The 26,750-nt window shown below is 43.1% G+C and overlaps 1 protein-coding gene across 1 annotated transcript in view; it reads left to right on the forward strand.

The window, feature by feature from the left end:
- Window positions 1-26,750, forward strand: part of DNER (delta/notch like EGF repeat containing) — a 289,215-nt gene that overhangs the window by 160,571 nt on the left and 101,894 nt on the right. The window contains exons 2-4 of the mRNA XM_040431006.1: window positions 1,165-1,446; window positions 8,066-8,075; window positions 19,976-20,060. Of these exons, the coding sequence (XP_040286940.1) occupies window positions 1,165-1,446; window positions 8,066-8,075; window positions 19,976-20,060 (377 nt within the window). The remainder of the gene's footprint in view (window positions 1-1,164; window positions 1,447-8,065; window positions 8,076-19,975; window positions 20,061-26,750) is intronic.

Consider the following 26,750-nt stretch of genomic DNA (forward strand, 5'->3'; position numbering starts at 1 on the left):
GCCATTTATTAAGGTGGTCATGTACTAAAAAACACCGGTCTTAATAACCCCTGTACTGGCGGTGGATCTGCCACGCACAAGTAACCTTTGCGCCGCAATCTGCCACAGATATACACCAGAAAACTGGCGTATATTAGTAAATGACCTAAGCCCTCATTCTGATCTGATAAAATCTGAGATTCTTAGTCAGCATATTTTGATCAAAACATATCTGTGCCCGCCTACCGCGGCCCTTCAAAGAAGATAGAATCGTGTCGTATTCTTGTCCGTTTTACAGAAGGTTCCATTCCACAAAATGCGAACTGCAAAAAAGCCTACGGCCGTGTGCATGAGCCCTTAGGGTGCATTCACACAACCTCATGTATTTTGCGGTCCGCAAAACGTGGATCTGCAAAAAATATTGATGGCGTCTGTGTGACGTCCGTGTTGCATGCTTTTTTTTTTTGCGGATCCATTGTAACAATGCCTACGCTATTCCGCAAAATAGACAAGAATAGGACATTTTCTATCTTTTTTGCAGGGCTATAGAACGGACATATGGATGTGGACAGCACATGCTGTGCTGTCCGAATTTTTTGTGGACCCATTGAAATGAAGGGGTCCACACCCTATCCGCAAAAAATGCGGATCGGGACCAAAAATACGGTTGTGTGAATGGTGCTTTATAATTTTCCATGGTATCAGAGTAAAAATAAACCATATAAACCCTATTTAATCTGATTCTGAAGTCATAACCCCTTCAATCTATCTCACTAACATATAGGGGGCAGGTGGATGGAAATATGGCTGCAGGTTCAGACTACACAAAATTTGTTTGTAGTCTGTTACCATGGAGATGTCTTCATGGAAGCTTTAAACACCAAACAGCAAGATATTGTAATATTGATTATTTGATTAATAAAAAGTGGATGTGAAGGTGTAAATAGCTTGTAAGGGATACTCTGATATTATCAAAGACCAAGTTTTGTTAAGCTCATTGTATTAAAATGTGTGAATGTGACACTGAGCGCAACAATTAAACATTTTATAGCTAGAAAAGTAGAGACTTCCATGTAGCTATTTACTCACCAGGAAAGTATGTAATCTATCCAGACTTTAAAAGCAAGAACTCATAGATCAGTATCCAAAGAGTAAAAATTCTTATTGTTGTGTTTTTTCTTGCAGTTTCTTACAGACCCCTGCGCAGAGAAGCCGTGCGCCCACGGGAACTGCAGTGTCAGCGGGAATAATTACTTGTGTATCTGTAGTGATGGCTTCACTGGAGGCAAATGTGAGACGCCACCCTTTGAACCCACGGACACCTCTGTTACTGATGTGCCACAGTTTCAACAGACCACGTTAGATCCTACAACAGAAATGCCCCAATCTCCAGCAGTTATGGCACTGCCAACGTGGAGGCCAAAGGTGGGGCAGAAGGTAACAACCCTTCTGTGGGACGAAGTACAGGTGAGTGGAGGAACCGCATTCTGGTTATCAATTTAATTCACTTATTCCCATATCTGTGGATTGGATGAGGACAAATAGCTTTTATTTTGAAGCCTACCTACCTCCTCCCCACTAACCTGCATTAAGAAGATCAAGCTATTTACACAATAATCCTCTACATATAACAATGATATATAATATATATAAGCTATTTGACACATTCAGCCTTCTGCTCTGGTTACATATACTACGGGGGTCATTTATGATGCAGTTGTGCCGCAATCTGCGACTTTTCCCCGCTCACCCGAGGTCTGAAAAAGGGGGGCGGGGAAGGGGGTGGGCTGGCAGGCCCGTATTATTTACCATTTTCTACGCCTGTTTCAGGCATAAAAAAGGTCTAAATATAAGACAGCAAGGAAACTGTCTTACATATTGAATTGGCGGAGGTCTGCGCCTCTATATAACTCCAGCGGATCCACCGCCAGCTTAGGCTGAGTTCACAGGAGCAAAAGAACTGAACGCTGATGTGAACTCAGCCTGGGTTTATTAAGACCGGTGTCTAAAACATCGGTCTTACTAAATGTGCCCCTACGTGTACCTTCAAAAAAAACAACAGTTTTTATTCCACCTTCGCCACTTTCCAGAACGGGGATGTGGCCAACAGCTGCACCAAATTTATTTTCCATTTACACCAGTTTTCTGGTGCAAATAGTGCACCTAATTGATGACGACAAAGAGTGATGGCACCCCACCATTCATCTGTTCTGTCTGGAACTACACGGCTCCATCCATTGTGTAGTGCATGGGTGTCAAACATGCGGCCCGCAATGAATATCTTTGCGGCCCGGCAAAGATGCAGCATCGCAGACTGCGCTGTATGAGCCGGGAGAGAGGAGGGGCTGGAGTCCGTAACTAGGGGCGGGGCCCGGTGCAGTCACTGTACTCTTACACCGGGCCCCGCCGCTCACCAAAGTATTTATAAACGTGAATCCTTATCCTGTTATTAAGCTGCCCTCTCCCATGTTCCCATGTTCCCCTGTATCCCCATAGCACTTACTTAAGCTTCAATAGCAGGCAGAGCGGACGGCAGCAGTAACGTCACTCACTGACGTCGAGCGCCTGCTCCGCCCCCTTTATGAATGAAGCAGGCGGAGCAGACGCGCAACGTCAGTGAGTGACGTTACTGGTGCCGTCCGATCTGCCTGCTATGGAAGCGTGTTCGTAAGTGCTGTGGGGATACAGGGGAACATGGGAACATGGGAGAGCGCAGCGTTAGTTCAACTTAATAACAGGATAAGGATTCACGTTTATAAATACTTCGGTGAGCAGAGGGCCGGTGTATTGGGGGACACTGTTATGAGGGGGATCTGTGGATGACATATAGCAGTGTCATCCACAGATCCCCCCCATAACAGTTCCATCCACAGATCCCCCCACCTCATAACAATGCCATCCACAGATATCCCACCCCATAGCAGTACCATCCACAGATATCCCACCCCATAACAGTTCCATCCACAGATCCCCCCACCTCATAACAATGCCATCCACAGATATCCCACCCCATAGCAGTACCATCCACAGATATCCCACCCCATAACAGTTCCATCCACAGATCCCCCACCTCATAACAATGCCATCCACAGATCCCCCATAACAGCACCATCCACAGATCCCCCACCCCATAACAATGCCATCCACAGATCCCCCACCCCATAACAATGCCATCCACAGATATCCCACCCCATAGCAGTACCATCCACAGATCCCCATAACAGTGCCATCCACAGATCCCCCATAACAGTGCCATCCACAGATCCCCATAACAGTGCCATCCACAGATCCCCATAACAGTGCCATCCACAGATCCCCCATAACAGCGCCATCCATAGATCCCCCATAACAGTGCCATCCACAGATCCCCCATAACAGCACCATCCACAGATCCCCCATAACAGCGCCATCCACAGATCCCCCATAACAGTGCCATCCACAGATCCCCCATAACAGTGCCATCCACAGATCCCCCATAACAGCACCATCCACAGATCCCCCATAACAGCACCATCCACAGATCCCCCATAACAGTGCCATCCACAGATCCCCCATAACAGTGCCATCCACAGATCCCCCATAACAGTGCCATCCACAGATCCCCCATAACAGTGCCATCCACAGATCCCCCATAACAGCACCATCCACAGATCCCCCATAACAGCACCATCCACAGATCCCCCATAACAGTGCCATCCACAGATCCCCCATAACAGTACCATCCACAGATCCCCCATAACAGTGCCATCCACAGATCCCCCATAACAGTGCCATCCACAGATCCCCCATAACAGCAGTCATGAAACAACAATGTTGTTCTATGAAAATGTACGATTTTTTTTTTTTTTTTTTATGCGGCCCACATAAACTTAAATTTTGTTTTTTTGGCCCATGTTAGCCTTTGAGTTTGACATGCTTGGTGTAGTGGAAGGAGCTGGTAACTGCAGCGCTGCTCCCACTGAAGCACCGTACAGGGGAACAGGGATCTGCGCAGGGAGGGAAGTCAACGGTGAAGAACGCTTAGAATGCTTTGCAGAGATTCTCTCAAAACCACCAAGTTTTGCATAATTCCTCCGTGGCAGAAGTCTCTATACGACCGCACCTGAAATCACAGCCCTGTTGGTGGGACATTTTTCTTGGAAAATGACTCAGCCTGGTGCATATCACAAAATGTCTTAGCAATTTACAGCAGAGCACTCACAATGACTCGGTGGTGGGATTTCTGACACTTTTTTTGTAAATAAAATATTATCAAAAGTTTAAGGACATCAGAAAAATGTCTGCGACTACTTTCACATATGATTAGCGCTAGTTCTAATGCTTGGACATTGTCTTTGGCGGCACCTAGGAGTGAAAAAAGACTGGAGGAAATGTTGGAGGTGAGTATCTGCATGTCTAGTCTGGGATCTGTCTTTCACGCAGATTCACCCTATTAACCTAATAACAGTGTTATGTCCACGGCATCCCCCCTATTAAAACTGTGCTTACCGTTAGTTCCTTGCTAGCATCGTTGTGGAGAAAAACACTTTTAATCCGCATGCAAATAAGTCTGTGAAGGTACGCTCATCACATGGTCCATCACATGATCCATCACCGTGGTGATGGATCATGTGATGGACCATGTGATGAACGCAGTGACGTCATCAAAGGTCCTATTTCTCACAGATGAAGGCAGAAGAGATGCCGGCTGCACGAACAAGTGGAGTTAAATTATTTTTTATTATTTTTTAACCCCTCCAGCCCTATTGAACTATGCATTCTGTATTCAGAATGCTATTATTTTCCCTTATAACCATGTTATAAGGCAGGGCTGGCCAACCTGAGGCTCTCCAGCTGTTGCAAAACTACAACTCCCAGCATGCCCAGACAGCCTACAGCTATCCGTCTACAGCATGGCATGGTGGGAATTGTAGTTTTACAACAGCTGGAGAGCCGCAGGTTGGCCAGCCCTGTTATAAGGGGAAATAATACAATCTACACAACCTTGAACCCAAACCTGAACTTCTGTGAAAAAGTTCGGGTCTGGGTACCACAGTCAGTTTTTTATCACGCGCGTGCAAAACGCATTGCACCCGCGCGATAAAAACTGAACAACGGAACGCAATCGCAGTAAAAACTGACTGTAAGGCCTCTTTCACACGGGCGTTGCGGAAAAATGTGCGGGTGCGTTGCGGGAACACCCGCGATTTTTCCGCGCGAGTGCAAAACATTGTAATGCGTTTTGCACTCGCGTGAGAAAAATCGCGCGTGTTTGGTACCCAAAACCGAACTTCTTCACAGAAGTTCGGGCTTGGGATCGGTGTTCTGTAAATAGTATTATTTTCCCTTATAACATGGTTATAAGGGAAAATAATAGCATTCTGAATACAGAATGCATAGTAAAACATCGCTGGAGGGGGTTAAAAAAAAAAAAAAATCATTTAACTCACCTTAATCCACTTGCTCGCGATGCCGGGCATCTCTGTCTGACTCTTTTACTGTATAGGACCTGTGGAGAGCATTAACTATAGTTTAAGGACCTGGGATGACGTCACTCTGGTCATCACATGGTACGTCACATGATCTTTTACCATGGTGAATCACCATGGTAAAAGATCATGTGACGTACCATGTGATGACCGGAGTGACGTCATCCCAGGTCCTTAAACTATAGTTAATGCTCTCCACAGGTCCTATACAGTAAAAGAGTCAGACGGAGATGCCCGGCATCGCGAGCAAGTGGATTAAGGTGAGTTAAATGATTTTTTATTTTTTTTAACCCCCTCCAGCGATGTTTTACTATGCATTCTGTATTCAGAATGCTATTATTTTCCCTTATAACCATGTTATAAGGGAAAATAATAAGGTTCGGGTCTCCATCCCGATCGTCTCCTAGCAACCGTGCGTGAAAATCGCACCGCATCCGCACTTGCTTGCGGATGCTTTCGATTTTCACGCAACCCCATTCATTTCTATGGGGCCTGCGTTACGTGAAAAACGCACAAAGAGGAGCATGCTGCGATTTTCACGCAACGCAAAAGTGATGCGTGAAAATCACCGCTCGTGTGCACAGCCCCATAGAAATGAATGGGTCAGTATTCAGTGCGGGTGCAATGCGTTCACCTCCCGCATCGCATCCGCGCGGAATACTCGCTCGTGTGAAAGGGGCCTAATTGCGTACCTACTCGCGCTGGTTTGCCGCAACGCATCCAGACCTTATCCGGACACGCTCGTGTGAAAGAGGCCTTAGGGTGAGTTCACATCACCATTTAGCTTTCCATTCTTCTGATCTGCCAAAAGAAGAGAGAGAGAAAAAAAACTGTAAAAAGGAAGATATGGCACTCAATATCTGGAGGACTGCTCAAAACAAATTATTTTATTATTTCTACTAGTACAGTTCTCAAATGTTAAAAAGTTAAAATGTCATACAAAATACGTAAATTGTACAGAAATTAAATAACAAACGGAGAAAACATCACAAATGACGGTAAGATAAAAAGTCACTCGAGGTATAAATATGAATATCAGACAGCTTATAGGTGCTTTCTAAATTTCTGATTTAATTATCCACAGAAAGATTAGTTATCGATAATTTGGCACTACATAAGCTGTTTATCGATAATTTTCTGAAATTTTTGATAGTCACCAATTCTTCAGTTAGAATAATAATCGTTGATTCTTGATGCTATAACGCAATGATAGACTTTCAATTTAGTTATAAGATCTTAATTCGATTTGATGAAAAAGTCATATTATTCTTATGTCACAGTTCTTAAGTTTATCGAATTGTAGAAATTCGGGAGTTATTAGCTCTGGGTGGCGTCCCACCTGTTATCGAGCTGCCTTATTCCCTTACCTCCAACCTCTGAATGCGGCTTTTTCGTTTGTTTGATCGCCGTTCTTTCAGCGTCCCACATGTTCGGCTTCTCATTAACTTCGATTAGATTGAGAGTGGAACTGTATCATTCCAGGAAGTTTTCAAGCATAAGTTCTTATGTAGTACGAGTCAGTCACTTGAGAGGTTATCAAAAAGGAGGTAGAATTATAGATGTCCTTGCGTACGCCAGAATGGTGGTAATGTGGGGTCCAGATTCCTACCAGACGCGTTTCGAAGTCCCAAAGGGTACTGACTTTTTCCTCAGTGGTGACCTGGCTCCCACTAAACCACCTTTTTATATCCTCTTTCCTAATTGGTTCCAGATATCCCAAAAGCCAGTCCTGGACTAGGATTCAAGTTTAACAGTGTCCAAGATCTGGTCTGGATTATAACAATGTGGTATAATCAATAAAATCACTAAAAAATGGAATTAAAATAAAATTTATCAGAAAATGGCACTTCTGTTTCTTCCATAGATATACTACATCAAAAATCTTACTATTTTTGAAAAAAACGCAAGTGCGGTAATGATGCGGTTTTCATGCGGTTTTTATTTACTGATGCGTTTTTTTCGGAAAAGCTGCTGAAATTTCAACCTTAATCTTTTGGGTGAAGTATTTGGTGTTATTTGCTTTCTTTATGTCATTATTCACAATTATATGAAATTAAAATTCACTAAGGTTAAAATATATAAATGAATATAAAAATTACTACTTAGGCCTCATGCACACGACCGTATTTTTTTGCGGTCCGCAAAAACGGGTTCCGTTTTTCCGTGACCGTTTTTTCGTCCGTGGGTCTTCCTTGATTTTTGGAGGATCCACGGACATGAAAAAAAAGTCGTTTTGGTGTCCGTCTGGCCGTGCGGAGCCAAACGGATCCGTCCTGAATTACAATGCAAGTCAATGGGGACGGATCCGTTTGACGTTGACACAATATGGTGCAATTGCAAACGGATCCGTCCCCCATTGACTTTCAATGTAAAGTCAGGAGTTAATATACCATAGGATCTGAGTTTTCTCCAATCCGATGGTATATTTTAACTTGAAGCGTCCCCATCACCATGGGAACGTCTCTATGTTAGAATATACCGTCGGATTTGAATTACATCGCGAAACTCAAATCCGACAGTATATTCTAACACAGAGGCGTTCCCATGGTGATGGGGACGCTTCAGGTTAGAATATACTAAAAGAACTGTGTACATGACTGCCCCCTGCTGCCTGGCAGGTGCTGCCAGGCAGCAGGGGGAAGCCCCCCCCCCTGTAGTTAACACATTGGTGGCCAGTGCGGCCGGCCCCCCCCCTGTAGTTAACTCATTGGTGGCCAGTGGGCCCCCCTCCCTCCCCTGTAGTTAACTCGTTGGTGGCCAGTGGGCCCCCCCTCCCTCCCCTGTAGTTAACTCATTGGTGGCAAGTGGGCCCCCCTCCCTCCCCTGTAGTTAACTCGTTGGTGGCCAGTGGGCCCCCCCTCCCTCCCCTGTAGTTAACTCATTGGTGGCCAGTGGGCCCGATCGGTAACCATGGCAACCAGGACGCTACTGCAGTCCCGGTTGCCATGGTTACTTAGCAATTTGTAGAAGCATTATACTTACCTGCGAGCTGCGATGTCTGCGTCCGGCCGGGAGCTCCCCCTACTGGTAAGTGACAGGTCTGTGCGGCGCATTGCTTAATGACATGTCACTTACCAGTGCTTTTATGCATGCGTGTTCTTTCACGGACCCATTGACTTGAATGGGTCCGTGAACCGTTGTCCGTCAAAAAAATAGGACAGGTCATATTTTTTTGACGGACAGGATACACGGATCACGGTCTCGGCTGCAAAACGGTGCATTTTCCGATTTTTCCACGGACCCATTGAAAGTTAATGGGTCCGCGAAAAAAAACGGAAAACGGCACAACGGCCACGGATGCACACAACGGTCGTGTGCATGAGGCCTTAAGAAGTGAAAATCACTACACTTTAGTTTATTTATACATATATAATAGTAGATAAAACGAGGTAGATAATCTAAAAGGAGAAACTTGTCAGGTTGGATGGATGTGAGGTTGTGGTTGAATAAGAGTGGGTGCCTTCCACCGAGGCGTGGTCGGACGTACGTAGCTAATATACCATCCGACCATGCATCTGTGGGAGGCACCCACCCCAGAGCATTCATCTTTTACAGAAATCCAAAAATTTCTAATTCGGCATTTAAGCCGTGTGGTATAAGGGTGTCCAGTTCAAAAATCCATCTCGATTCTATTCTGGACATTTTTTCCACATGGTTCCCTCCTCTCCAGTCTGTTTCAACCTTCTCTATCGCTGCAAAGCTTAAGTTTGTTTGTTGGTCATGTTGTTCCTTAAAGTGTTTTGAGAGTGGGTGATCCATGTGGCCTTTCCTAATATTGTTAAGGTGCTCTGCAATCCTTTTCTTAAATGTTCGTTTTGTCCTTCCCACATACATTTTGTTGCATGGGCAGCTTATTATATAAATAACACTCGTAGTACTACAAGTGAGGTATTCTTTTATTTTATATCTAAGTTGGTTAATCGGGGATACTATTTCGTGTGTCTTCCGCTGGAAATTTGTTGATCGACAATTGATACAGGTGCCGCATCTATAAAAGCCTTTTATATCCAACATTGTCTGTATCGTGGGTTTGTTGGTTTTCTTCCTTTTTATTGTTGGGGCTACCTTTAAGCCTAAATTGGGGGCCTTGTTATATTCAATCTGTGGTATAATCGGGATCAATGAGCCTATCAGTTTATCTTCCTTCAAAAAATGCCAGTGCTTTTTAACTATCTGCAAAAAATCTCAATTGGGCGGCTCACCCTGCTCTAGGAATGGTACGGTGCACCTACTGCAATTGATGCACCCAAATCAAGAAGGAAATTTGTAATAGAAATGTAGGAGGGCACTCGGCAATTAGAGTCACAAAGAATCATGAAAGTTGAAACAGTGCAATTTATTTATCACCTCTATAGCAATAAAAGCATACAAAAAGCAACTATAATATATGAATACTCTACTACACACTATAAAAGGCAATGTTATACAATATAGTACATAAAATGGAGACTAAACTTTCAATAAAATATCCAATAAAATGTCCAATATCACAAAGGATTAAAATAATATAGATATTGTATATGCAATAATGTTTTTTTTTTAAATCAATTTTTCGGTTTTATAGTCAACTTGCACTCTCTCGATTAAAACCAGTGGCGTCCCACGTTTTCGAATGGCATCAATCGATAAGAGGAAAAAATATTCGATGAATAAATAATCACAAACTTTTACTTAACTTATTCGTAGCCAGCACTAGAGTGTATATGGAATTTTCCACTGTGACGTATTGGATCTGAGTTCAGCGTCCCACGTGGTATGGCCTATTTGCGGCCTTCTGTTGATCGATAATGTAACATAAGTCGAATCTTTATAGAGTGTCGAACTAAAATTTTCGTACCACATGTTCGTATTGTTCATACACAGATTTAATAGTTGACCCAGGCACTGTAATTATCGAGTCACGCACATTCACATTCAATGGACCTTGTTTGGTTGCAGCAAGATTAAGTGCTTGCCTGTTCCTCGATCCTGTGGGCGTTCCTCTCCAGGTGCTGTGTCTTTCAGGTCTTTATAATCTGTTGGTTTTTGATCCTGTTCCAAGAGCTGTAGATTATGATTATAATCCCACTATGCAAGTCCATAAATTGAGCACCAAACGCGTTTCGGAGTGTTGCCTTACTCCTTCCTCAGAGGTGATAAATAAATTGTACTGTTTCAATGATTCTTTGTGACTAATTGCCGAGTGCCCTCCCTACATTTCTATTACAAATTTCCTTTTTAACTATCTGTTAGAGAAAAAAAACAGGATCCTGTAAAAAAAAAAAAAAAGGATCCTGTTGCATCATTTGTCATCCGTTTGAGTCATTTCTGTCTGAGATCCGTTTTTTTAGGCAGGAAAAAAGTCCTACACGCAGTACTTTTTTTCCCATCTAAAAAATGGATCTCGGACTGAAATGGATTAAAAGTATGACAACTGATGCAACAGGGTCCTTTTTTTTTTTACCGGATCCATTTTTTTTTTCTCTCTCTCTTCTTCTGGCAGATCAGAAGAACGGAAAACTAAACGGTGATGTGAATGTACCCTTTATTGCCCCTAGAAACCAATCAGATTCCACCTTTCATTTTCCAAAGGAGCTGTCAAAAATGAAAGGTGGAATCTGATTGGTTGCTATGGGCAACTAAGCCAGTTCTACTTTACACCAGTCTGATAAATGATCCCATATATATATACAGTACAGACCAAAAGTTTGGACACACCTTCTCATTCAAAGAGTTTTCTTTATTTTCATGACTATGAAGGCATCAAAAACTATGAATTAACACATGTGGAATTATATACATAACAAACAAGTGTGAAACAACTGAAAATATGTCATATTCTAGGTTCTTCAAAGCAGCCACCTTTTGCTTTGATCACTGCTTTGCACACTCTTGGCATTCTCTTGATGAGCTTCAAGAGGTAGTCCCCTGAAATGGTCTTCCAACAGTCTTGAAGGAGTTCCCAGAGATGCTTAGCACTTGTTGGCCCTTTTGCCTTCACTCTGCGGTCCAGCTCACCCCAAATCATCTTGATTGGGTTCAGGTCCGGTGACTGTGGAGGCCAGGTCATCTGGCGCAGCACCCCATCACTCTCCTTCATGGTCAAATAGCCCTTACTTTCAAAGTTTTCCCAATTTTTCGGCTGACTGACTGACCTTCATTTCTTAAAGTAATGATGGCCACTCGTTTTTTCTTTACTTAGCTGCTTTTTTCTTGCCATAATACAAATTCTAACAGTCTATTCAGTAGGACTATCAGCTGTGTATCCACCTGACTTCTCCTCAACGCAACTGATGGTCCCAACCCCATTTATAAGGCAAGAAATCCCACTTATTAAACCTGACAGGGCACACCTGTGAAGTGAAAACCATTTCAGGGGACTACCTCTTGAAGCTCATCAAGAGAATACCAAGAGTGTGCAAAGCAGTAATCAAAGCAAAAGGTGGCTACTTTGAAGAACCTAGAATATGACATATTTTCAGTTGTTTCACAATTGTTTGTTATGTATATAATTCCACATGTTTTAATTCATAGTTTTGATGCCTTCATAGTCATGAAAATAAAGAAAACTCTTTGAATGAGAAGGTGTGTCCAAACTTTTGGTCTGTACTGTATATATATATATATATATATATATATATACATATATATATATATATATATATATATATATATATAGGGAGTCTGGGATGTGTATTTATATAAGGGTGTGGTTTGGGGCCTGTACTTATTTAAAGGGTAAGGTCTGGGGGCTGTAATTACTTGGAGGGTCTGGTGTCTGCATTTATTTATGATGTATGGTCTGGGTCTATATTTGTCTGGGGCATCTGTTTTTTTATTACCTTAGGGGGACTGGTCTTGGCTATGTATAAGTTTAGAGGCTCTTGAAGGGCATCTTTATTACTTTACTGGGCCTGGTCTGGGGTCTGTACTAATTTAGAGTGTCTGGGGGACTGTATCAGTTTAAGGGGTCTAGTCTGTTTTATGGGGTCTGGCTTCAAGTCTCAAATTAGTTTGGGGTTTCTGATCTGGAGTCCTATTCAAAATCTCTCCGATGTCCTTTCTTAAAGGCCTCCTGCACACGACCATATGGCTTTTTCAGTGTTTTGCGGTCCGTTTTTCATGGATCCGTTGTTCAGTTACTGTTTCCGTTGTGTTTCCGTTTCTGTTCCGTTTTTCCATTCCGTTTTTCCGTATGGCATATACAGTATACAGTAATTACATAGATAAAATTGGGCTGGGCATAACATTTTCAATTGATGGTTCCGCAAAAAAACAGAACGGAAACGGAAGACATACGAAAGCATTTCCGTATGTGTTCCATTTTTTTGCGGACCCATTGACTTGAATGGAGCCACGGAACGTGATTTGCGGGCAATAATAGGACATGTTCTATCTTTAAACGGAACGGAAAAACGGAAATATGGAAACAGAATGCATACGGAGTTTTTTGCAGAACCATTGAAATGAATGGTTCCGTATACGGACCGTATATGGAACGCAAAAAACGGCCAGTAAATGGGGGGGAAAACGGTCGTGTGCAGGAGGCCAAAAGCTGGGAAATCAAGGCTAAGGCTGCATTCACACGTCCGTGGTGTGTTGCGGACCCGCAAATTGCGGGTCCGCAACACACCAGCCCGGCACCCCCATAGAAATGCCTATTCTTGTCCGCAAGCTGCGGACAAGAATAGGACATGCTCTATCTTTTTGCGGAGCTGCGACCCAAAATCGGGGCCGCGCTCCGCAATTGCGGCAGCAAACAGCACACTGTGTGCTGTCCGCATCCATTCCGTCCCCATAGAGAATGAATGGGTCAGCACCCATTCCGCAAAATTGCGGAAAGGATGCGGACCCATTTTGCGGACGTGTGAATGGAGCCTTAGTGAGAAACACATTGAAATTTTCCAGCAGAAGAGTCTTTCTATTTCTAAGGCCTCCTGCACATGACCGTTTTTTTTTTCCGTTTACTGGCCGTTTTTGGTTCCGCAAACAAAACGAAATGTACTCCGTATGCATTTCGTTTCCGTATTTCCGTTTTTCCGTTCCGTTTAAAGATAGAACATGTCCTATTATTGCCCGCAAATCACGTTCCGTGGCTCCATTCAAGTCAATGGGTCTGCAAAAAAACGGAACACATACGGAAATGCATCCGTATGTCTTCCATTTCCGTTCCGTTTTTTGTGGAACCATCAATTGAAAATGTTATGACCAGGCCAATTTTATCTATGTAATTACTGTATACTGTATATGCCATACGGAAAAACGGAACGGAAAAAAGGAACAGAAACGGAAACACAACGGAAACAAAAAACGGAACAACGGATCCGTGAAAAATGGACCGCAAAACACTGAAAAAGCGGTCGTGTGCAGGAGGCCTAAACCGTATAATGTGATAGTTAAGGCCTCTTTCACACTTGCGTTGTCCGGATCCGTCGTGTACTCCATTTGCCGGAGGTGCCCGCCGGATCCGTAACACCGCAAGTGAACTGAAAGCATTTGAAGACGGATCCGTCTACAAAATGCATTCAGTGTTACTATGGCAGCCAGGACGCTATTAAAGTCCTGGTTGCCATAGTAGTAGCGGGGGAGCAGTATACTTACCGTCCGTGCGGCTCCCGGGGCGCTCCAGAATGACTTCAGGGTGCCCCACGCGCATGGATGACGTGATCCATGCGACACGTCATCCATGCGCGTGGGGGCGCCCTGACTCACTCTGAAGCGCCCCGGGAGCTGCACGGACGGTAAGTATACTGCTCCCCCGCTCCCCACTACACTTTACCATGGCAACCAGGACTTTAGCGTCCTTGCAGCCATGGTAACCATTCAGAAAAAGCTAAACGTCAAATCCGGTAATGCGCCGAAACGACGTTTAGCTTAAGGCCGGATCCGGATTAATGCCTTTCAATGGGCATTAATTCCGGATCCGGCCTTGCGGCAAGTGTTCAGGATTTTTGGCCGGAGCAAAAAGCGCAGCATGCTGCAGTATTTTCTCCGGCCAAAAAACGTTCTGGTCAGGAACTGAAGACATCCTGATGCATCCTGAACGGATTTCACTCCATTCAGAATGCATTAGGATAAAACTGATCAGGATTCTTCCGGCATAGAGCCCCGACGACGGAACTCTATGCCGGAAGAAAAGAACGCAAGTGTGAAAGAGCCCTAACATGGTTCTGAATCTGATCTGCATTAACAACTACAAAAAAGAAACTCCGGAACAACAAAAAGACATTCAAGACACTAAATGCAAAACGACTGCCAGCAAATTGCTGTAAAGATGACCGCTTACAAAATTATTATTATTATTTATGCACTTCTATAGCGCTGACATATTCCGCAGCGCTTTACAGACATTAGCATCAAGCTGTCCCCAATGGGGCTCACAATCTAAGTTCCCTATCCAGAGCAGTTTAAGAAATGACAGCTGAGCTCTGATTGGTTGCTGATCAGTCTCATCATATAGATGTCGCCCACATAGAATAGTCACACAATTATTGGGCAGCATTTTCTCTCCTATGCCCCTTTTTCACCTGCCGCAGTGCCCCCATAACATCTTACAGAGGCAGGACAACTCCCAATTGCGGATGATTGATCCGTAGGACACTACTGTAGTGATTCTGATTAGAGATGAGCGAATCGACTTCGGATGAAACATCCGAAGTGGATTTGCATAAAACGTTGTTTCAATACTGTACGGACTGAGCGCTCCGTACAGTATTAGGGCTCGTTCACACGACCGTATGTCTTTGGGCTCGTTCACACGAACGTATTTTGCGTTCCGCATACGGTCCGTATACGGAACCATTCATTTCAATTGTTCAGCAAAAGATGCGGACAGCACTCCGCATCCGTTCCTCTGTTCCATGGCCCCGCAAAAATTCCTGTCCTATCTTGCCAGTTTTGGCGGACAAGAATAGGCATTTCTATAATAGACCTCCTGTTCCGTTCCGCAAATTGCGTAAGGCACACGGGCGCCATCCGTGTTTTGTGGATCCGCAATTTGCAGACCGCAAAAAAATGCCATGGTCCTGTGATCGAGCCTTTTTTCAGTGTTTTGCGGGCCGTTTTTCCAGGATCTGTTTTTCTTTTCTTTTCAGTAGTGTTTCCGGTTCCGTTTTTTCCATATGGAGCATACAGTATACATTTATTACTTAGAAAAAATTGGGCTGGGCAAAAAATTTTCAATAGATGGTTCCGCAAAAACGGAACGGATACGGAAGACATACGGAGTACATTCCGTAGTGTTGTTTTTTTTTGCGGGACCCCATTGACTTGAATGGAGCCAACGGAACGTGATTTGCGGGGCCATAATTAGGACATGTTCTAATCTTTGAACGGAATATGGAAACGGGAATGCATACGGAGTACATTACTTTTTTTTTTTTGCGGAACCATTACAATTAATGGTTCGTATCCAGACCGTATACGGAACGCAAAAAAAAAAAAACGTTCGGTTCCAAGGGTACCACTTGGAATGGAAACCCGAGTTCGGGGAAATGGCTTTTTAACAGTATAAATCAATTCTGAAGTTATTATGCGAAGTCTTGTGAGACTTCATGAGTAATAACTTCGGCTCAACGGAGCCAATACAATTCTAATACTGTACGGAGGCGCAACAAAGTTTTATGCAAATCGACTTTGGATTTCCATCCGAAGTCGATTGCTCATCCCTAATTCTGATGTTCAAAAGGAGAACTTTGAATATTAGCTTTGAAATGGATTCTGCACGCCCGTAGTCGGAGGCTTAGAGAGGTCTACCAAGTACTAGTTCCTGCTCTTCAATCTCTCACATGAAGAACCTTCCACATGAAAGGCGTTTTCCATCGCCTAGTCTGAAGAAAGATCTGTCGCCACGCTTAATCATTTGGTTCTAGAAAGGCTGCAGTTCATAAATGAAGTATAGAGTCTAGTTGGTGATTTATTTAGTTGGCAGGGGGTGATCTGCCAGCTCCTGCCCAGGTCTGACCATGTGTAGGCATGCTAGAAATCATCTGTCAGCTCTCATGTTTCAGTAAATACTCAGATTCCCTCCAAAATAGCAATGCTGGAGCATTTTGCCGTTAGAACCCTGCATTGTATCATTCCTCTACTATTCCTCCTGGAAATGATGCGTAAGTAAACATGATATCATTACCCTTGTCAAAGGGATGCGTTTCTGCATATTGTGGCGCAGTCATTGTATAGAAACGCAACCTATTGACAAGAGGAATGGTAACACACAGATGTCAATTTATTCCTACTTTTCCTGGAGGAATAACAGAGGAAATGGGCACAATGCAAAATTCCAAGTGGAATGAAATTATTGACTGAAGTCGACTGTAGAAACGGGCAGCACATGGAATGGGCACTGACACATTATAGCTAATGGGCCAAATCAGATGTGCAATTTTCCAAACAGACCGTAGGTCCGTGCAGAGAAAATCGCAGTGTGCACTAGTTTCGTCCGATTTGTGCGCTAGACAAAAAAAAAAAAACAGACAGCACACGGACGCCGTCTCTGTGTGTGGTCAGTTTTTCATGCATGGTTGCAAGGAGACCCCCACAAAGAAGTGAAATACAAATGAAGGGTGGGGAAAAAAACGATAAACCGGAACAAAGTCAGACTCCGATACTTCTTCACAGGGGCTGGAAAATCATCCTTCTTTAGTGGAAGTCCAGTGGAAGATATTTTGACTAGTAATTTGACATCTCTGTTCTCACCCAGGATTAAAGGGAACCTGTCACCGGGATTTTGTGTATAGAGCTGAGGACATGGGGCTGCTAGATGGCCACTAGCACATCCGCAATACCCAGTCCCTATAGCTCTGTGTGCTTTTTATTGTGTAAAAAAATAAACGATTGATACATATACAAATTGATCAGAGCTTGAAAATATGACTCTTCTCTGGTCACACAAGTACTCTTTTATGTTAATTGCATATGTTATCAAATCTGTTTTTTTACATACAATATAGCACACAGAGCTATGGGGGACTGGGGTATTGCGGGATGTGCTAGAGACCATCTAAGCAGCCCATGTCCACAGCTTCTATACACAAAAATCCCGGTGACAGGTTCCCTTTAAGGGCTCATGCACACAAACGTATTTTTCTTCCATTTCCGTTCCATTTTTTTACAGGTCCGTATGCAGAACCTTTAATTTCAATGGGGGTTCGGAAAAAAACGTAAATGACTTATGTGTGCATTCCATGTCTGTATTTCTGCATGTCCGTTCCGCAAAAAAACAGGACATGTCCTATTCTTGTCAGTTTTGCGGACGAGGACAGGCATTGCTACAATGGATCCACAAAAAAAACTGATGCAACACAGACGTCACACTGATGTTATCCATTGTTTTTTCTTTGCGGATCCATGTTTTGCGCACCGTAAAATTCATACGATCGTGTGCATGAGCCCTAACTGCTATGGATATTGGATCATCCCTTGAGAAAGCGACCGCGAAACACGTGTAGGGATCCAGGACTGTCTTGGTCTGTATACCTCACTGCACTCTCTCCTATATGTACCTATTTATTCTGAGGCACTATGCACTTTAGGGCTCATGCACACGACAGTATGGCTTTTTCAGTGTTTTGCGGTCCATTTTTTTGTTTCCGTTTCCTTTCCGTTCCGTTTTTCCGTATGCCATATACAGTATACAGTAATTACATAGATAAAATTGGGCTGGGCATAACATTTTCAATAGATGGTTCAGCAAAAACGGAACGGATACAAAAGACATACGGATGCATTTCCGTATGTGTTCCGTTTTTTTGCGGACCCATTGACTTGAATGGAGCCATGCACCGTGATTTGCGGACAAGAATAGGACATGTTCTATCTTTTCACGGTACAGAAATACGGAAATACTGAAACGGAATGCACACGGAGACACTTCCGTTTTTTTGGCTGAACCATTGAAATGAATGGTTCAGTATATGTACCGCATACTGAACACACCCACAGCTTGGGGGCGTAATTGTCATTATATGTACTATTAGTGACGGACCTGTGGATATTATTCCTGTGTGATTTAATTCTGCTAATATATATGCGATTTCAACAATGTTTTAGAAATGATATGTTCAAAAAATGTATTACTTTGTGCTATAAACAATTGCTGTCCTGATTTCTAGTTGTTTTGGGTGTAAAGGATATTGGATCAGGCCAAGAAAAATCAAGTCTTTGGGGTAGATTTTATGAACGACCAACGCTTTCTGCCCTGCACTGCTGAAGGATGCGCCGAATTTATGACGAGGCCTGATGATGAGGCCACCCCTTGTAAAATCCCCAACGAACGCCTTTAAGAAAATGTGTCACCAATTATTTTTTTCTTGCCAGTTATAAATCAGATAGCGGCACATTTCTTTTTTATGTTTTTATTTTCTGATTGTAGATTTTTTAATTCTATTTCCTGAACAGATTATGGAGGCGGCCATCTTGCCTGAGCTGTTCTTAACAGCATTTAGAAAGTATTAAAACAATTGCTTTAACGGCAGCCACATGGTCCATAGACACAATGGACAGGAGAGACCTCAGTGACTTCTATGGGAGAGTTTTCTAGGCATGTCCTGTGCAGAGGTCATTGTACAAGGAGAGAAGAGATAAGATGTGACATCACCTATTGTGAATGGTGGATCCTGTTTATCTATACACAGAGGTGATATCTGTAATTTTAAACCTGTCTGTAATGATAAGCAAATAACTGCAGCAAAGTGATCTGTACAGACCAAGAAGTGGCGCCTATTAGTCTTAGGGCCTGTTCACTACTGAGTTTTTTGGCGGATTTTGGAGAGTTTCTGCCTCACAATCAGTCCCAAAAAACGCCAATGGGAAGCACAGCACTTTTTTTTTTCCATGTCCAGCAGCATGCCCTATCTTGGGGCAAAAATCTGCGCTGAATCTCCCATTGAAATGAATAGGAAACATAAAAATACAGCTCTGTGTAGGTCCATATGGTTTTTTTTTGTCCGTTTTCCACGTGCGTTTTGGTGTGGATCCGCAGCAAAACCTCGACCTGGAAAAATGCAGCTTTGTATTAAAGTTAACACTCATTGGTTAAAAGAAAAGGCATCAAAAAACTGCACCAAAAAATGTGCTGAAAAAGAACACTCGTGGATTCCGCTTTTATTTTTTCAGCGCTTTTTTCAAAATCCGTCGTGTGAACATCCCCTTGGTGGCCATTGAAAAACTGGAGGATTTTATGGTTTTTTGTTTAAATATAAATATTGACATGGAAAATTAAAAATATCATCACCAAATATTCTTAATATTTAACACATGTGACTTGATGACACACTCCCTTTAATACGGCTGTGATGGAGCGTGCCACAGGTTTTCTCACGGATTACCATATGGCAGCATGTTCTGTACTGTGTCATAATAGTCTACGGGGGGGCGCCTGTGGGAGATGGATCTGTATTACCGCAATTTGATGACCCCCTAAATATCAGAGCATCACTATAATAGGCCCCAGTGGCTTTCAGCTCTTTCAGATGCTGCTCACAAGTCTCATTTATATTCTAATTTATATTCTTTATTCTAATTTTCATCTAATTTTAGGTCATTCTCAGATGTTGCTTTGTGGAAATCGAGTTCTAACACTTCCTCAGGGGGACGACTGGTGACTTTTGAAGTTCCAGAGAACACATCTGTAAAGTAAGACATTTGCTACGTATTGCATAGTTGAGACTAATATTTCCTCCCTTTCCCTATAGCTGTATTACATATCTTTGATTTATTAACTCATTTTTGCTATATCTGGATATATTTTGCTGAACCTCATCTAAAGGGAATGTAACCTATTTTTTTTATTTATTTTTTGCTAATTAAAATCAGGCACTGATCAGTATTCATTTTTTTTTATTCTGTTTTCTGTACATGCTATGGTGGAGGCCATCTTTGCCTGAGCTGCTGAACATTCACACATACCACATTTTTGCACTATAAGAGCATCGGACCTTAAACACACGTGTGTTTCAGAGGAGGAAATAAGAAAAAAAATATTTTTGAACCAAATAATGTGTATTTTTCTGCAACAAAATATAGTAATAAAAAGAACTGTCCAGCACTGTATCCTTCATAGTTATGGGGGCATTGAAGCTGAGAACAGCAAATGGATGACACACTTATGGAGTATCTGTGGGATGATGCACTATTATGGGGGGATCTGTGGATGACGCACTTTTATGGGGGATCTGTGGACGACGCACTATTATGGGGGATCTGTGGATGACACTGTTATGGGGATCTGTGGATGACTCCCTTTATGAGGATCTGTGGATGACGCACATTATGGGGGATCTGTGGACGATGCACTGTTATGGGGAAATCTGTGAATGACACACTGTTATGGAGGATCTGTTGATGACACACTGTTTATGGGGAATCTGTGGATGACACACTGTTATGGGGAATCTATTGGATGACCCACTATTATGGGGGATCTGTGGATGACACTGTTATGGGGGATCTGTGGATGACACACTGTTGTGGGGGATCTGTGGATGACCACTGTTATGGGGGAGATCTGTGATGATGCACTGTTATGGAGGATCTGTGGAACTCACTGTAATGGGGGATCTGTGGGTTACGTGCTGTTATGGGAGATCTGTACATGCACACTGTTTAGGGGGCGTCTGTGGATGAAGCACTGTTATGGGGGGGATCTGCGGATGATGCACTGTTTATGTGGGGGTATGGGGGGATCTGTGGATGACACTGTTATGGGGATCTGTGGATGACACACTGTTATGGAGGATCTGTGGATGACACACTGTTATGGAGGATCTGTGGATGACTACATTGTTATGAGGATCTGTGGATGAACGCACTATTATGGGGATTTGTGAATGCATGCACTGTTTTTGGGGGCTCTGAAGATAACATACTGTTATGGTGGATCTGTGGATAACACACTGTTATAGGAGATCTGTGGATGTGTACTGTTATGGGGTAATCTGTGGATGACACTCTTATGAAAGATCTGTGGATAACACACTGTTATGGGGGATCTGCAGATGACACACTTATGGAGAATATGTGGATGACGCACTGTGATGGGGGATCTGCGGATGACACACTATGGAGGATCTGTAGATGACGCACTTATGGGGGATCTCTGGATGACATAATTTTGGAGGATCTGTGAATAACACACTGATATTCATTTATTTACTAGAGGGGACTCATATGATCATCTGCCATACAAGTGTCACGGATGTACCGAGACATATGGACGTCCCAGCGTCAGTGAATGCAGGAATCTGTGAGACTGGCAACACGTGGTTTGATCTGACAGGGTTTTCTGTGGACCAATAGGTGGCTGTGTTGTTTCTGGGTATGGCCACATCCATTGCCTCCAGGGTGTTGCTTATGTGGTTCATTTAACCTTCCTTATTTATACAGTAGTTGCTTCACCCACTATGCTGTGCGGTTTATAGCTTCTGTGCCTGTGGATTGTTGTGATTGGATCTCGGTTTGAGTTCCTGGTCATGTGCCTTTTGGGTTGGACCAATCTTTCTGCGGTTTTCCAGCATTTTGTGAACTACGACCGAAAATGTATTCAGATCCTTTTGACAATAGTAAAACCCTTAACTGACATGACTAAGAAAGGGACGGATGTCTCTGTATGGTCTGATTCAGGGTTTCGAGCCTTTTCTCTGCGATTAAGGAGTGCTTCTCTTCTGCCCCAATATTGGTGTAGCCGGATGTATCACAACCTTTCATTGTGGAAGTAGACACGTCTGAGGTGGGGGTAGCAGTCTTATCACAGGCCCCGTCACCTGGTAAATGGCATCTATGTGCCTTTTTCTCTAAAATACTCTCTTCCGCAGAGAGAAATTATGATATAGGTAACAGAGAGTTTACTGCCATTAAGTTGCCTTTTGAGGAATGGGCGTCATTGGTTGGAAGGGGCGATTCATCCAATCACAGTGTTCACTGATCACAAAAACCTGGCTTACCCTGGAGTCAGCTAAGCGACTGAACCCAAGGCAGGCCAGATGGTCTTTGTTTTTCACCAGATTCAATTCACTGTCACCTATCGTCCTGGGGTTAAGAACGTCAAGGCAGATGTCTTGTCACGTAGTTTTCAGGAGGTGGTGATTTTGAAAATCCGAGTCCTATACTGTTGGAAGGGGTGGTGATATCCGCTCTTTACCCTGACCTAGAGGTTAAGGTGTTAGAGGCCCAGGCAGACGCACCGGATTCTTGTCCCTTTGGAAAATTGTTTGTGCCATCAGAATTGCGTCACAAGGTGTTTGAGGAACATCACTGTACGTTCTTAGGGGACACCCTGGGAGCAGATCCACTGCCGACCTCATCTCTTGTAGATTCTGGTGGCTAGGGTTGCGAAGTATGTTGACGACTATTGTTCAGCCTGTAGTACTTGTGCACGCACTAAGGTGACACATACTCAGTCTTCCGGATCTCTGCTTCCATTGTCCCATCCCGTCCAGACCATGGACTCACTTATCCATGGATTTTATCACTGATCTACCTAATTCTTCAGGAAAGACAGTTATTCTGGTGGTAGTTAATCGCTTTAGTAAAATGGTTGCACTTTATAGTGTTGCCGGGCCTACCTAATGCTAAAACATTTGCACAAGTGTTTGTTGACAACATTGTGAAACTCCATGGCATTCCCTCTGACGTGGTCTCAGATCGTTTCCAGATTCTGGAAGTCGTTCTGTAATCGACTGGGTATACAACTGTCCTTTCTTCGGCTTTTATCCTCAGTCGAACGGACAGACGGAGCGCACTAATCAGAGTCTGGAGACTTACTTGAGATGTTTTGTCTCTAAAAACCAGAGGAGTGGTCTTCGTTTTTGTCTTTGGCAGAGTTTGCCATGAATAATCGTAGACAGGAGTCCACTGGGAAGTCGCAGTTTTTTGGGGCATATGGTTTCACCCAAAGTTTAGCACAGTTCTTCTGGTTCAGATACTTCTGGTATCCCTGAGAGGAATGTTTTTCGTCATCATTGTCATCTATATGGTGGAAAATTCAAAATAACTTGATGAATATGAGCAACAAGTATAAATGTGTAGCTGACAGGAAATGTATGAATGGTCCGCCCCTAAGAGTGGGTGATTTCTGTGTGTCTGTCCACAAGAAACATTAAGTTGAAGGTACCTTTTTGGAAGTTGAGTCGAAGGTTTATTGGTCCATATAAGATCACTGCCATTAATAATCCTGTAGCTTTTCGTCTTGGACTTTCCTCAGGCCCTGAAAATTCATAATGTGTTTCATAAATCTTTGTTTGAAGAGATATGTTGAATCTTGGAGCCGTCTTTCTTGCCACCCGTTCTTGTCATGGTGGACGCTAGTTTGGAATTTCAGATCGCCAAGATAATTGACGCTCGAGTTCTCCGTAGATCTCTTCTGTATCTTGTTCACTGGAAGGGTTTTAGACCAGAGGAGAGGATGTGGGTACCGCATCTGATGTGAATGCCAGTCATTTGGTGAAAGCTTTTCTCAGGTCTCACCCGGATAAGGTCGTTCCTGGGTGACCGAGGTCATCCGTAGAAGGGGGGGACTGCCATGGACGTACCGAGACATATGGACGTCTCGGTGAGAGTGAGTGTGGCTGGAGATCTGTGAGACTGGCAACACGTTGTTTGATTCTGACAGGTTTTTCTTGTGGATCAATAGGTGTCTGTGTTGTTTCTGGGTAATGGCCACACCACTTGCCTCCAGGTGTTGCTAATATGGGCATTTAACCTTTCTTATTTATAGTTGCTTCTCCCACTATGCTATGTGGTTTATAGCTTCTGTGCCTGTGGATTGTTTGTGGTTGGATCTCGGCTGAGTTCCTGGTGCTTCCATAGCCTCTTTGAAGTCTCCTGTTTGTCCTTCCTTTTGGAGGTAGTCTCATTCCTGGCCATTAGTACCAGGGTCCTATAGGGCTAGATAGGACTCTAGGTATTCCTGTGTATGAACTCACCTACCTTTGGGGTCTGTTCATACTGGTAGTCAGTCAGGATTTTGGTTAGGGTTTTCACTAGGAGGTGTCCATCTTCCTTCCCTAGTTTCTCAGGCCTGATTCCCTGTTTCCAGTTCTACAAACAGCGGTATAGCTGGTATCTCAGCTTCAGTGATGTAGCCGCTCACTAGGCACTCCCAGGAGGAGCAGCAGAGAAAGCCTGCATGTCTTTTACCACGCACAGCAGAGGCAGTGCACTGAACAGCCTCACACACAGGGGCATGCACGCTTAACAGCTGCACGCACAGGGACATTAGGTACAGGCACGCTGAACTCCCAAATGAAGGGGCAGAAGTGATGTTCATTGACTTCCATGCAGTAGTGTTCAAGCCATGCTATGTCACCTGTATATCACTAACAAAGCAACTTTTCTAATAAAACTTAACTTTTACATAGATAAAAATAGGAAATGCATCCCAAATAAAATAATATAAAATCTAAATAGTGTCTCTCACATCGTCAGAGCCTTAATAAATACTGCTATATGCAGATATCTTGCGGTTAATCATTGTGTATTCTATGGTATAGACGGTCTAGAGGTGAAACTGAAAATTTTATAACTTAGGCTACTTTCACACTGACGTTTCTGGGTCCGCTTGTGAGATCCGTTCAGGGCTTTCACAAGCGGCCCAAAACGGATCAGTTTAGCCCCAATGCATTCTGAATGGAAAAGGATCCGCTCAGAATGCATCAGTCTGGCTCCGTTCAGCCTCCATTCCGCTCTGGAGGCGGACACCAAAACGCTGCGATGCCGAGCCAAACGGATCAGTTTGCATTATCATGAACAAAAAATAAAATAAAAACATTTTTAATTATTTTTTTTTTGTGCATGGTAATGCTAACGGATTCGTTCTGAACGTTTGCATTATAGGTGCGAATCCGTCTGTGCAGATACCAGACGGATCCACAGGTGTGAAAGTAGCCTTACAGTTTGATGACACTCAGGCAAAGAGTAAGGATCAGCACAAGTGAGGCCGGGACAGGGGAGAAGATATATCCCTTGTTCGTCTCTCGGGCTACCCCTGCCTAAAAGCGGAGCACCTGCCCCGAAGGGGGCGACCCCACTTATCGGTGGCTAAACCGTCACCTGTAAGACCCTGAAGATAAAGGAGATGTATCTCTTTAAGTGAAATTGTTCCGACGCGTTTCCCCCAATATTCAGATAGTTTTGGTTTCATCAGGGGACTATCATGTGATAAATGCAGAAGATGATAATGGCATCCTGATTATATAAGGCGCCTAAGTTTTATTAGAAAAGTTACTTTGTTGCTGGACATACTTGATACTTTTCTTGCTTTATCTATAATATTCAGTGATATACATGCTATGTCAACTGTGCAACATTACTGGTGCAGGGGAGGGGGACTGGGAGTATAAAGATGTGAACTCTTGTGAATGGTGATCCTGTGTTATCTATACCGAGGTTTTTAACCTTTCTTTGTAATTCCTGCATGTGATGATAATGAGATCTGTACAGAACGGGAAGTCTACAGCATATTATTGGCAGTGAAAAAACTGCAGGATTTAATCAAGTTTGTTAACTGTAAATGGGATCATGTAAAAAAAAAATTAAAAATCAATAAAATCTTAAAAATATAAAAAATATTAACATAGAAACTTGATTAAACAGTAGTCATCTTCTGATAACACATTCCCTTTTACTCCTCCCTATCCAACACTATTGATAATGTCTGTAAAGTGCTGCAGAATATGTCAGCAATATACAGGGAATGCAGAATTATTAGGCAAGTTGTATTTTTGAGGATTAATTTTATTATTGAACAACAACCATGTTCTCAAGAACCCAAAAAACTCATTAATATCAAAGCTGAATATTTTTGGAAGTAGTTTTTAGTTTGTTTTTAGTTTTAAGCTATTTTAGGGGGATATCTGTGTGTGCAGGTGACTATTACTGTGCATAATTATTAGCAACTTAACAAAAAGCAAATATATACCCATTTCAATTATTTATTTTTACCAGTGAAAGCAATATAACATCTCAACATTCACAAATATACATTTCTGACATTCAAAAACAAAACAAAAACAAATCAGTGACCAATATAGCCACCTTTCTTTGCAAGGACACTCAAAAGCCTGCCATCCATGGATTCTGTCAGTGTTTTGATCTGTTTCACCATCAACATTGCGTGCAGCAGCAACCACAGCCTCCCAGACACTGTTCAGAGAGTTGTACTGTTTTCCCTCCTTGTAAATCTCACATTTGATGATGGACCACAGGTTCTCAATGGGGTTCAGATCAGGTGAACAAGGAGGCCATGTCATTAGATTTTATTCTTTTATACCCTTTCTTGCCAGCCACGCTGTGGAGTACTTGGACGCGTGTGATGGAGCATTGTCCTGC

The sequence above is a fragment of the Bufo bufo genome, chromosome 4 (genome assembly GCF_905171765.1).
Source record: "Bufo bufo chromosome 4, aBufBuf1.1, whole genome shotgun sequence".
Classification (NCBI taxonomy): Eukaryota; Metazoa; Chordata; class Amphibia; order Anura; family Bufonidae; genus Bufo; species Bufo bufo.